Raw genomic sequence first — 13828 nt, 5'->3', positions numbered from 1 at the left:
AGTGTTTATCTGATAAGATTCAGGTTATTCTGTTGTGTTTGAGACATTATTAACCTCACAGACCAGGAAGAATCCATTTCCTGCCTTCAGTTTTGAAAGATAAGTTAGAGTAGCTCTGACATAGAAGGAATTTTAGGCTGTCAAGAGAAAATGGTTCTTAAAACAGTAAGTGTCAGGCTGGGCACTAAAATGAGGTAGTGATCCAGAAAGGCTACAAAAATACAAATTTCGACCATTTTTATTTGAAGGAAAGGTATTTCATTTTTCACAGAATTATATGTACCTGAATAGGGACGAGAAACTGAATTAGGGAAGAAATCTTGTGCATATGGGTAACTACCAGTGCAGTGGTGACCATGTGAGTGCATAGCTGTTTTGCACTCTAGCTAACTCCATATATCTTTGACATATTTTTTACAAGCTATGTGTGATTTTTTTTTCTCTCAGCTGTCCCTGGACCTTGTGACAAGCCAACAGTGAGCAGTATAACACGTGACTCGATGACTGTAAACTGGGAAGAACCAGAGCATGACGGTGGCTCTCCCATYACTGGTTACTGGTTAGAGCGTAAGGAGACCACTGGAAAGAGATGGACCAGGGTTAACCGAGATCCTATCAAGCCCATGACACTGGGGGTCTCATACAAAGTTACAGGCCTTATTGAAGGCTCTGAATACCAGTTCCGTGTTTCAGCTATCAATGCAGCTGGTGTTGGCCCACCAAGTATGCCGTCTGATCCAGCACTTGCTAGAGATCCTATTGGTAAATATTTTAGATTTTTTTCCTGAATTTGAAAATATTCAAGTAAGAACATGTAATATATTGTTATGCTGTATGGTGATATTTTTCAGCCCCACCTGGCCCTCCTATACCAAAAGTTACAGATTGGACAAAGTCTTCTGTAGACTTGGAGTGGAGTCCACCACTAAAGGATGGTGGTTCTAGAGTCACTGGCTACATTGTTGAGTTTAAAGAGGAAGGAAAGGAAGAATGGGAACGGGTAGGTGGAAAACTGTTACAGAATCTTCTCTCTGTCTCTGAAAGTGAATCGCTCCAGAAAAAAAATACTTTCCTTACACATATTTACCATGCAAGTTATCTTCTAAAAGTTTGCAACATAATTATCTTCATATGTTTAAAACACAAGACCAGGTCGGCCCTTCCTCAATATTAACTTTGCAATTACTAGATGTAGAATTTTATCATTTCTATTTAAATATGTGGGAAAATATTTATGTGATAAAAAACCCCAGGAGACCATGTTGGAACTGTCAGAAAAGTAATCCTTGCTGGTATCAGAAAGTGCTAAAGTGTTTACAGCTCCTATCTCTACATTTTCCTCATTTTCTTCAATAGTCCATTACTGAAAATTTAACTGGTGCACACTTTACCTATTACTGTTTATATCTCCATAAACATATGGGTTCATTTTAAGTAAGACCTAAATTTCTTACACTGTTTCCTATAAACAGATTTTATATTGGGTTTTGAAAAGAACAGAATTCCATTTTTTTGTTGTTTTCACTAATATAAGTTCATGCGTCCAAAAATACATGCAATTCTTCTGAGACCAGACTGTTGTAATTGTTGTAACAACCTTCTATGTTAGAATATATTAGAAAAAAAGACTAACCTTCAGAATAGCTTGTAGGTCTATGTCCTATATTTCTTTTAAAATTTCTGAATAATATCGTGTGGGCTAGATTCATGTATGCTTAATACYGTTTTGTGTTGTAAATCTGAAATAATATCTAATGCAAGATTGGTTTCAAACTCTKCAAAGAAATTGATGATATCTTGATGTTTGCTGACATTAGAATRTTTTGTTTTCCAGGTAAAAGATAGAGAAATTAGAGGAACCAAGTTCGTTGTGACAGGATTAAAAGAAGGCTGCTTTTACAAATTTAGAGTTAGAGCAGTAAATGCTGCTGGCATTGGAGAGCCTGGAGAAGTCACAGACATTATTGAAATGAAGGACAGAATTGGTATTTATCATTTTGATTTACATTTTTAGYACCTCTAACTCAAAGTAAGAAAAAAGATTCATTTACTCTTTTTGTTCACTTCCCTCAGTGGCTCCTGACATTAATTTGGATGCAAGTGTCAGGGACAGAATTGTTGTTCATGCTGGAGGAGTAATTCGGATCATAGCATATGTCTCAGGAAAACCACCTCCAACTGTGACTTGGAGCAGGGATGAGCAAGCTTTGCCAGAAGAAGCCAAAGTTGAAGAAACAGCTATTAGTTCTTCTTTAGTCATCAAGAATTGCAAAAGGAGTCACCAGGGTTTGTACACCCTTCTTGCTAAAAATGACGGTGGTGAGAGGAAGAAGACAATTATTGTTGATGTGCTAGGTAAATAGCAATTTCATTGCTTGTGAACAGGTACAATATCATAAGATTCCGCATGTGTGCTTCAATGCTCCATTTTTTAAATTTGCTTTCAGATGTGCCAGGMCCAGTTGGAATGCCACTCCTTACTGAGAATCTAACCAATGACTCTTGCAAATTGTCATGGTTCACTCCAGAAGATGATGGTGGTTCTCCTATTACCAACTATATAATTGAAAAGCGTGAATCTGACCACAGAGCTTGGACTCCAGTGACCTACACGGTTACAAGGCAGAATGCTACTATTCARGGTCTCATCCAAGGGAAAGCCTACTTTTTCCGAATTGCAGCTGAGAATATAATTGGCATGGGTCCATTCACAGAAACAACAAARGAGATTCTCATCAGAGATCCAATAAGTAAGAATATTTTTGAGATTGGATAACTCTTATTGATATCATTGCACAGGAAAATTTGGAATATGCAGAAAAATGAATGTACCATATTTTTACTTCATTCACAGCTGTTCCTGACCGCCCAGAAGACCTGGAAGTAAAAGCAGTTACCAAGAACTCTGTTACACTAACTTGGAACCCTCCAAAATATAATGGAGGCTCAGATATCACCATGTACGTTCTAGAGAGCCGTCTCATTGGAAAAGACAAATTCCACAAAGTTACAAAGGAGAAAATGCTTGATAGGAAATTCACTGTACAAGGCTTGAAAGAGGGTGATACCTACGAGTATCGTGTGAGTGCTTGCAATATTGTGGGGCAAGGCAAACCATCATTTTGCACTAAACCGATCACGTGCAAGGATGAAATTGGTACGTTTCTTTTTCAGATTTCTTTTGAAAATAGTCGTTACATTTACTGATGCCTTAYTTTTTCATATTAATATTGCTGACATTTGTGGGCATTGTGTATTTTAATATTGTCTTTCAGCTCCTCCCACACTTGACCTTGACTTTAGAGACAAGCTTATTGTCCGAGTTGGTGAAGCTTTCAGCTTGACTGGGCGTTACTCAGGCAAGCCTGCACCAAAGGTTACTTGGCTAAAGGATGAAGCTGTTGTGAAAGAAGATGATCGAATAAAGATCCCGACAACTCCTACAACTCTTTGTTTGGGGGTACTAAAATCTGTCCGTGAAGACTCAGGCAAATACTGTGTTACTGTGGAGAACAGCACAGGATCAAGAAAAGGATTTTGTCAAGTTAATGTTGTTGGTAGGTATTGCTGAACAATGCTGTTGTCTGATTTTAGTGGTGATTAGAATTAATTGAATTTTATAAAACCTAAGTATTGAAATGTGTTCTTTATTACAGTAATTTGATTTACTTCATTCTCAGTTATACTGAAAAGCTAGTTATTAATTTTGAGCWCATTGTTAACTCTGAATTAGTTTATTCAGCATGAATAATTTACTGTCTCTACATGCATTTAGAGAATGTCAACACTGTAGAAAATTTTAATTACCAAATACTTTAGAAGCATTAAAGAATTAATTCCAGTGTGTCAGACATGTATTAAAGAGGAATAGCCCTGAAGTCTGGATTGCTTATTATAACTGTGATGTCAGGTTTCTAATTTTATACTATATTTGCTGTATTGACAAAGTTTAATCTATGTTGTTTTGTGAAAACACGTTTTTTATGTGAAATTCATAAAAAAGCAGGAGTATACTTTATTTTTTCTTAAACAGATCGCCCATCACCTCCAGTTGGCCCAGTTATATTCGATGAAGTCTTTAAAGATCATATGGTAGTTTCCTGGAAACCTCCATTAGATGATGGAGGCAGTGAAATTACAAATTAYATAATTGAGAAGAAGGATACACACAAAGACTTGTGGATGCCAGTTACGTCTGCCACAGTGAAAACAACATGCAAAATTCCTAAGCTGCTCGAAGGAAGAGAATATCAGATCCGAATTTATGCTGAAAATCTTTATGGCATAAGTGATCCTCTCATCTCTGATGAGATGAAAGCCAAGGACCGTTTCCGTATGTTTTTAGTTTTCAATTTTATTTTGATACTCGAATCTTTTTTCTGTACGTAGTGCTCACACACTCTTTTTTTCTCCTCATCCCAGGGGTTCCTGATGCACCTGAGCAACCAATCATTAAGGATGTAACCAAAGATTCTGCACTAGTGGTTTGGAACAAACCATATGATGGAGGCAAGCCAATAACAAACTATATTGTGGAGAAGAAGGAAACAAAGGCTACAAGATGGGTCAGAGTTACCAAAGACCCGATTTTCCCTGGTACAAAGTTCAAAGTACCTGATCTTCTTGAAGGCTGTGAATATGAATTCCGTGTTTCAGCAGAAAATGAAATYGGCGTTGGTGATCCTAGTCCACCATCAAAGCCCATTTTCGCTAGAGATCCAATTGGTAAAGTATCACATTTAATTTCYCATTTTAATGCACTCAGTTTCAGTTAGAAAATTATTCTAATAGTTCCTCTTTTTTCTCTCATTTCTTTATATTTTTTTTTTCCTTTTTTACAGCAAAACCAAGTCCACCTGTTAATCCAGAAGCTGTGGATAAAACTAAAAATTCAGTTGATTTATCTTGGCAACCACCACGCCATGATGGAAATGGCAAGATAATTGGCTACCTTATTGAGTATCAGAAAGTTGGAGATGAAGAATGGAAACAGGCTAATCTTACAGCAGATTCTTGTCCTGAAACAAAATACAAAGTCACTGGTCTTACTGAGGGATTAACCTACAAATTCAGGGTCAAGGCAGTCAATGCAGCAGGTGAATCTGATCCAGCACATGTTCCTGATCCTGTAGAAGTAAAGGACAGGCTTGGTGAGTATAACAAAATYAGCTAAATTTACCTAAGAACAGACTTTTTCCGTCATTTTGTAAAAACTTACCTTTTTCATTCCAGAACCTCCTGAGTTAATACTTGATGCTAATATGGCCCGAGAACAGCAYGTAAAGGCTGGAGATACCCTGAGACTCAGTGCTGTTATTAAAGGTGTTCCATTCCCAAAAGTTACTTGGAAGAAAGAAGATCACGAGGTGTCAACCAAAGCGGATATTGAGGTTACGGGAGTTGGTAGTAAGCTTGAAATCCGTAACACAGTCCATGAAGATGGTGGAATGTACTCTCTGACAGTTGAAAATCCAGCTGGTTCAAAGACTGTTTCAGTAAAAGTTGTRGTCTTAGGTAATCTTTCTGTGTGCCTTCTATACAACATATTTTTACTCTATAATTGGAGATTAAGAAATAAAGGAATTTCTGGAAAATATCTATAAACCAAGTTATAAACCAAGTAATATTTGTATTTTTATACAAGTATAAAAAAAAATAGAAAAATTACTAAAAATTACATAAAATATAAGTTATCTTGAAATGTACAAAGTTTATAAGAAAAGCTTTGATTGCCAAGTAAATAACGGATTCCATTTTTATCAATGTTAGATAAGCCTGGTCCACCCAGAAATCTGAATATCAGTGATGTTAGAAGTGACTCTTGCTACATCACTTGGCTGGAACCAGAAGATGATGGTGGCTCTGTCATTACCAACTACGTGGTGGAGAGGAAGGATGTAGCTTCTGCACAGTGGGTAGCCATCTCATCATCCTCCAAGAAACGCAGTCATATGGCTAAATATCTGATGGAAGGCACTCAGTATCTCTTCCGAGTTGCAGCTGAGAATMTGTATGGTAGAGGTCCATATGTGGAAACACTTAAGCCCATCAAAGCTATAGATCCACTGCGTAAGTGTTTTTCAGTTATATGATTTGTTTTGTTSATATGGGATTTTATAGTAATTTTGAGGTTGTCCTGTTGGTATGAATGTGATACACTGGTACCATAGATTTTTCATCCAGGTAACCATTTTGGTTTCATGTYTTAAAAGATCCTCCGGGGCCACCAAAGAATCTGCATCATGTAGATGTTGACAAGACTGAAGTTTCCCTCGTTTGGAATCGGCCAGATCGTGATGGCGGTGCTGAGATAACTGGGTATTTGGTGGAATATCAAGAAGATGGYGCCGATGAATGGACAAAGTTCCAGACAGTCCCTATGCTAGACTGTGTTGTTACAGGCCTACAGAAAGGAAAAATATACAAATTCCGTGTGAGAGCTCAAAATATTGTTGGCCTTAGCCTTCCAGATACTACTATACCAATAGAGTGTCAAGAAAAGCTAGGTAATTTTTTATTGTTCACAATGTTTCACTGATTCTTTCTCTTTTTACATAAACATTTGCCCTGCAAATATAATTTCTATTTTTCTCTAATTTCAGTACCTCCATCAGTGGATCTAGATGTGAAGTTAATTGAAGGTCTGGTTGTTAAAGCTGGCACCACAGTGCGCCTTCCAGCGATTATGAGAGGTGTGCCAGTTCCCACTGCAAAATGGGTTACTGATGACACTGAAATTAAACCAGATGGCAAATACAAGATTGAGACTGACAATTACTCAACTGTGCTTACTATCAAAGACTGTGTAAGAAAGGATACGGGAGAATATCTACTCACAGTATCTAATGCAGCTGGCAGCAAAACTGTGGCTCTACACCTTACTGTTTTGGACGTTCCAGGCCCACCAACTGGTCCTATTAATATTCTTGAAGTAACACCAGAATATATGGTTATTTCTTGGCGCCCTCCTAAAGATGATGGTGGGAGTCCTATAATAAATTATATTGTTGAGAAGCGTCAGTCAAAGAAAGAAACTTGGGGAGTGGTTAGCTCTGGAACAAGTCACACAAAAATTAAGGTTCCACGACTGCAGAAAGGCTGCGAGTATATTTTCCGCATCCGTGCAGAAAATAAGATAGGCATTGGTGCACCCCTGGATTCAGAACCAACAGTTGCTAAATACATGTTTGATCCACCATCCCCACCTGGAAAACCARCTGTCTATGATATTACAGAAAATGCTGCAACAGTGTCTTGGACTCTACCAAAATCTGATGGTGGAACTCCAATAACTGGTTATATCCTTGAACGTCGGGAAGCGTCTGGTAAATGGGTGCGTGTCAATAAGACACCTATACTTGATATGAAATACAGAGTCACTGGTCTTTTTGAAGGCAACACGTATGAATTCAGAGTTTTTGCAGAAAACATGGTAGGCTTAAGTAAACCATCTCCAAGCTCTGATCCAATAAAAGCATCACGTCCTATCACTCCTCCTGGACCACCTATAAATCCAAAATTAAAAGACAAAACTAAAGAATCAGCTGATCTTGTGTGGACAAAGCCTCTCAAGGATGGTGGCAGCCCAATTCTGGGATACATTGTGGAATGTCAGAAAACTGGAACTACGCAGTGGAATAGGATTAATAAGGATGAACTCATTAGACAGTGTGCTTTCAGAGTACCTGGATTAGTAGAAGGAAATGAATACAAGTTCCGAATAAAAGCTGCCAACATTGTGGGAGAGGGAGAACCAAGAGAACTACCAGAAACTGTACTTGCAAAGGATATCCTTTCTCCTCCAGAAATAAGCCTAGATGTGACCTGTCGAGACTTAATTACTGTCCGAGTAGGTCAAACAATACGTATTACTGGTAAGGTAAAAGGCAGACCAAATCCTGAAATAACATGGTCTAAAGATGGCAAAGTACTAACCGAAGAAAAGAATGTTGAAATACTTCATGATCTACCTAATGTTGAACTGCAAGTGAAAGAAGCCAAAAGATCTGATCATGGCAAATATATAATAGCAGCTAAAAACAGCTGTGGACAGGCTCAGGCTTTTGCTGTTGTTAATGTACTTGACAGACCTGGACCATGTCAGAACCTGAAAATAAGCTATGTCACAAAAGACTCCTGTATGATCGCTTGGGAGAGTCCGGCAGATAACGGTGGCTCTGAAATTACAAATTACATAGTGGAATACCGTCAACCAAATCAGAGRGGATGGTCAATTGTCTCCTCTGATATTACTAAACGGTTAGTAAAGGCAAATCTTATAGAGAACCGTGAATACTTCTTCAGAGTTTGTGCAGAGAACAAAATAGGTCCAGGTCCTTGCATTGAGACCAAGACTCCTATCCTTGCTATCAATCCTATTGATAAGCCTGGAGAGCCAGAAAATCTTCACATTGCAGAGAAAGGAAAGACATTTGTATATCTGAAATGGAGAAGGCCAGATTATGATGGTGGAAGTCCCAATTTAAGTTATCATGTTGAGAGAAAACTGAAAGATTCAGATGAATGGGAAAGAGTTCACAAGGGCAGCATTAAGGAAACCCACTACATGGTGGATAAATGTGTGGAAAATAAAACTTACCAGTTCCGAGTTCAAACCAAGAATGAAGCCGGTGAAAGTAACTGGGTAAGAACAGCTGAAGTTGTTGTGAAGGAAGATCTCCAGAAACCAGTGTTAGATTTGAAGTTAAGCGGAGTTTTAACTGTGAAAGCAGGCGACACAATTAGAATTGAGGCTGGAGTCAGAGGAAAACCACAGCCTGAAGTTGTATGGACAAAAGACAAAGATGCCACAGATCTCACCAGATCTCCGAGAATCAGTATTGAAACAACTTCAGAGACATCTAAATTTGTTCTTGCAAAATCAAGGCGTACTGATGGTGGGAAATACGTGATCACTGCAACTAATGCAGCTGGTAGCTTTGTAGCATATGCTACTGTTATWGTCTTGGATAAACCAGGTCCTGTACGAAACTTGAAAGTCACTGACATTTCAAGTGACAGATGTACTGTTACTTGGGATCCTCCAGAAGATGATGGTGGTTGTGAAATACAGAACTACATCCTGGAAAAATGTGAGAGCAAGCGTATGATTTGGTCTACATACTCTTCCTCTGTCCTAACAAACTATGCAAAAGTGACACGCCTCATTGAAGGCAATGAATATATATTCAGAGTKCGTGCAGAGAATAAAATGGGCACTGGTCCACCGACAGAAACACACCCCATCATTGCAAAAACGAAATATGACAGACCTGGACGCCCCGACCCTCCAGATGTCACAAGAGTTAGCAAAGAAGAGATGACTGTAGTTTGGAATCCACCAGAATATGATGGTGGCAAATCAATCACAGGATACATTTTAGAGAAGAAAGAGAAACGGTCACTAAGATGGGTTCCTGTTACYAAAACTCCAATCCCAGAGAGACGCAAGAAGGTTACTAATCTCTTCCCTGGTCATGAATACCAGTTCCGCGTCAGCGCTGAAAATGAAGTCGGACTTGGAGAACCAAGCTTGCCATCAAGACCTGTAATAGCCAAAGACCCAATAGGTAAAATATCGTTAGATTTTTCTGTATTATTTCAAAGTTAACATAACAGATTGCTAAATTGTACAGCTRTGTTCTAATTTGTAATTTTTACTGTCTTGCAGAACCACCTGGTCCTCCCACGAACTTGAGAGTAGTTGATAGCACCAAGACTTCCTTAACTCTTGGCTGGGGAAAACCAGTGTACGATGGTGGTGCTCCAATTATTGGATATGTTGTGGAAATGAGACCAAAAGTTGAGGGTGCTGATCCTGAARCAGGATGGAAACGATGTAATGTTGCTGCTCAAGTTATTCATACAGAATTCACAGCTACCAGCCTGGATGAGAAACARTTATATGAGTTTAGGGTTTCTGCCCAAAACCAGGTTGGCCTTGGCCGACCAGCAGAATTGAAAGAAGCTGTGTCTCCCAAAGAAATTCTTGGTGAGTTTTCCCATCCTCTTCTGGGGTATATACATACAACCTTTATTTGCTTTAGGCTTATTTCACATGTAAAACTATATTTTATTTCTTTTAATTTTGTCTTTCAGAACCTCCTGAGATTGAGTTGGATGCAAGCATGAGAAAGTTAGTCACAGTCAGAGCAGGCTGCCCTATTAGGCTTTTTGCCATTGTTAGGGGTCGCCCAGCACCAAAAGTCACCTGGAGGAGAATGGGTATTGATAATGTTATCAGAAAAGGACAAGTTGATCTGGTTGACACAATGGCCTTCTGTGTCATTCCCGATTCAACACGTGACGACTCAGGCAAATACTCACTGACACTTGTTAATGCAGCTGGGGAAAAGGCTGTATTTGTGAACGTCAGAGTTCTGGGTAAGTAATGAGAGAAATACCTCAAGATAATTTTATAACTGTATTGAATGTTCATTGCAGGAATACTGATGACCCCTAGATGCAGCAGTTTTTGAGCACAACGCAGCAAACGCTAATTCTCTCCATACAGAAAGCTTGTRGCCCCCTTTAATTTTAACTTATTAAAGAAGAAAATACTAATGTAAGTTGTTATTTCTTTATAGACACTCCTGGACCTGTGTCAGACTTCAGGGCTTCTGATGTCACCAAGATGTCATGCCATCTTTCTTGGGCACCTCCAGAGAATGATGGGGGTAGCCCAGTGACTCATTACATCCTGCAGAAACGGGAGGCTGACAGGAAGACCTGGGCAACAGTCACGGCAGAATTAAAGAAAACTAGTTTCCAAATAGTGAACCTCATCCCTGGAAATGAATATTACTTTAGAGTAACAGCAGTAAATGAATACGGGTCAGGTGTTCCAAGTGACATACCAAAACCAGTGCTAGCATCAGATCCTCTAAGTGAGTATGCCTTCATGTCTATTTTATGTTTACCTTCATATACATTTTCTGTTTGTTTTTCTCTGATTTTAATAAGATTCTGCAATTTCTGAGTTAGTGCTTCTAAATTGAGCAATGCTGCTAACTACTCAAGGATAAACACAAATATTTCTGTGTCAGTTTCTTTCAAATAATACGATCAGTGAATATAGTACCTTCAAAATTATTAAGAGTTTTGCTCTTTTCTCTATTGTCCTTGTTGAATTAACATGGATAGTACCCAATATTCAAGAGTCAGAAAATCTTGAAAATTCAATGTTTTAATGTGTTTCTTTTTTTTCCCTGAAAGGTGAACCTGATCCACCAAGAAAACTTGAAGTTACTGAAATTACAAAGAATAGTGCTACTTTAGGCTGGCTGCCACCCTTGCGTGATGGAGGCTCTAAAATTGACGGATACATTGTTAGCTACAAAGAACATGATCAACCAGCAGATCGCTGGACAGAATATTCAATTGTTAAAGATCTCTCCATTGTTGTGGCTGGTCTGAAAGAAGGAAAGAAGTACAACTTTAGAGTGGCAGCTAGAAATGCTGTAGGAGTAAGTTTGCCAATAGAAGCTACAGGAGAATATGAAATTAAAGAACAACTCAGTAAGTAACAATTTAAGTACTGCCTAATATACTGGTTTAATAATGAAATAAGTGAGATATATAGTTCTTTGAGTCACAGACACTTGCTTCATGGAGCTGTCTGGAGGATTATTGTTAGCTGTACTGAACATTTTGATAGGTCAGAAAAAAAAGAGATTTGACAAATTCAGAATTATTAAATAATTTTTCAGGTATGGTTTCAGTTGGAACCAGAAGATAAGAATTAGGAAGAAATAATAAATGCCTTCAATGAMGTTTAAATGAAAGAGAAAAAAGTGTCAGACTGGTAGCTTCAGAGATACATGGGAAAGCTGGAGCTGTTTTAATATAAGAGAAAAGAAGTGGTTTATATTGTTTAAATTGTTTGAGAATACAAAACAAAAATCATGGAGAACAGGTTCGCCTATTTAAGGTGGCAGGGTTCCTGCAGCACAGGAAGATGTAGGGTAAGGGCAAGATGAACAGAACCTTCTTAACTTGGGACACGGGAAGAGAAAGAGAGAGGTACAGGAACAGGAGAATGAAAACTAGCCAGTGGAAGCAAGTACACCAAACATGCTGCCAGGTTTCTTTTGGAAACAATTGATTTTGTGCAAAGGAAGAWGCAGGAGAAAAATAATTCAAGGGTACAAAAAGATTGACTGCAAGCAGGTTTATCTCAGTGGAAACTTCAGTTTTCTTCTCCTTTTTGTCTTGTAGAAAGTCAGCAATAAATGAGCAAAAGGTTTCAGCTAAAAAGAGCATTTCACGCATTAATAGTGCACAAATCTCTACATAAATGTGTGTGAAGRCAATCCAAATTCATAAATATTCTCTTATAAACTGTACAATAATGYAAAAGTAAGACTGGAATGGATATTGTCACCTGCAGAAATTGAAGTTGTCCATAAGTGGAACCTAAATTAAAGATTTTCTAGTCRTTCCTACTGGTGATTCCATTTAAGAGAGAAGCATAGAARTTTCACATGAAAAAATTAGAAAAARTAAATAAATGTATCACAGAAGCTGAATTTATTTGCCTATGTGTGATTTTTTTTTACAGTCCCACCGAAGATTTTGATGCCTGATCATGTTCATATTAAAGCTGGAAAGAAACTGAGAATTGAAGCTCATGTATATGGGAAGCCTCAGCCAGTCTGTAAATGGTTGAAAGGGGATCAGGATGTAGTTACATCCAGTCGTCTTGCTGTGCATAAAGCAGAGAAGTCTTCTGTTCTTATCATTAAGGATGTGACTAGAAAAGATACTGATTTTTACGTTCTTACTGCAGAAAATAGCTCTGGTACTGACACTCAGAAGATCAGAGTGACAGTCATGGGTATGTTCCATTTGGTTGTTTTCCAGTYCAGCTTTATACAAAGCTGGGTTTAGTATATTCCAGTGGTTGCCATTTTCTTTCATCCCTCTTTTCTTAATATGCTTTTTTTGTGCAGATAAACCAGGTCCACCAGAGCCTCCATTTGATATTTCTGAAATAGATGCTGATGCTTGCACACTTTCATGGCATATACCACTTGAAGATGGTGGCAGCAACATTACAAACTATGTAGTTGAGAAATGTGATGTAAGCCGAGGAGACTGGGTAACAGCTTTATCTTCTGTTACAAAGACAAGCTGCAGAATTGGAAAATTGATTCCTGGAGAAGAGTATATGTTCCGTGTTCGTGCTGAAAATCGTTTTGGGATTTCTGAGCCACTTGCTTCTGGCAAGATGATCGCAAGATTCCCATTTGGTATGCAGTTTTTGGTAGCAGCATCTCTCTATTTAATCTTTCTAGTAAGAAAACTTGCAATTAATATCTGTCTTTGTATTTCTTTCTAGATGTTCCTAGTGAACCAAAGAATGCACGTATTACTAAGGTCAACAAGGAYTGCATTTTTGTTGCTTGGGATAGACCAGATAGCGATGGAGGCAGTCCGATTACTGGTTATCTCATTGAGCGCAAAGAAAGGAACAGTTTGCTGTGGGTGAAAGCTAATGACACAGCTGTGCGCTCCACAGAGTACCCTTGTGTGGGCCTCATCGAAGGTCTCGAGTATACTTTCAGAATTTATGCACTGAACAGAGCTGGAGCAAGTAAACCTAGYAAACCAACTGAGTTTGTCACAGCAAGAGCACCAGTTGGTAAGCCAAACATACTGATACTTTGCAACACACTGTTTGTATGATAATTTTCAATATATCTGCAACTCGTTATGATCCTTAGTTTGACCTTCCGTTTATATTTTCATGTTTACTATGACTTCATTCTAAGTGCACTGTCTAGGTATGCAGTAAACAGGATCCAGTAATATTAAAGCCGTTTTTTTT

At 38.4% G+C, this 13828-nt stretch overlaps 1 protein-coding gene across 1 annotated transcript in view; it reads left to right on the top strand.

Annotated features, from left to right (window-relative positions):
• Positions 1–13828, top strand: part of LOC130572206 (titin-like) — a 236009-nt gene that overhangs the window by 169407 nt on the left and 52774 nt on the right. Inside the window, exons 229-249 of the mRNA XM_057363729.1 lie at positions 448–762; positions 852–1000; positions 1835–1985; positions 2074–2355; positions 2448–2750; positions 2855–3157; positions 3276–3557; positions 4034–4333; positions 4423–4725; positions 4842–5150; positions 5233–5514; positions 5770–6069; positions 6213–6506; positions 6603–9569; positions 9671–9991; positions 10099–10383; positions 10587–10886; positions 11215–11517; positions 12560–12835; positions 12951–13250; positions 13340–13642. Coding sequence (XP_057219712.1) covers positions 448–762; positions 852–1000; positions 1835–1985; positions 2074–2355; positions 2448–2750; positions 2855–3157; positions 3276–3557; positions 4034–4333; positions 4423–4725; positions 4842–5150; positions 5233–5514; positions 5770–6069; positions 6213–6506; positions 6603–9569; positions 9671–9991; positions 10099–10383; positions 10587–10886; positions 11215–11517; positions 12560–12835; positions 12951–13250; positions 13340–13642 — 8628 coding nt within the window. The remainder of the gene's footprint in view (positions 1–447; positions 763–851; positions 1001–1834; positions 1986–2073; positions 2356–2447; positions 2751–2854; positions 3158–3275; positions 3558–4033; positions 4334–4422; positions 4726–4841; positions 5151–5232; positions 5515–5769; positions 6070–6212; positions 6507–6602; positions 9570–9670; positions 9992–10098; positions 10384–10586; positions 10887–11214; positions 11518–12559; positions 12836–12950; positions 13251–13339; positions 13643–13828) is intronic.

The sequence above is a fragment of the Malurus melanocephalus genome, unplaced genomic scaffold (genome assembly GCF_030028575.1).
Source record: "Malurus melanocephalus ecotype Western Australia unplaced genomic scaffold, MMel_1.1 scaffold_30, whole genome shotgun sequence".
NCBI lineage: Eukaryota > Metazoa > Chordata > Aves > Passeriformes > Maluridae > Malurus > Malurus melanocephalus.
The sequence above is the reverse complement of the archived record's forward strand: the minus strand, read 5'-3'. Positions and strand labels throughout refer to the sequence as shown.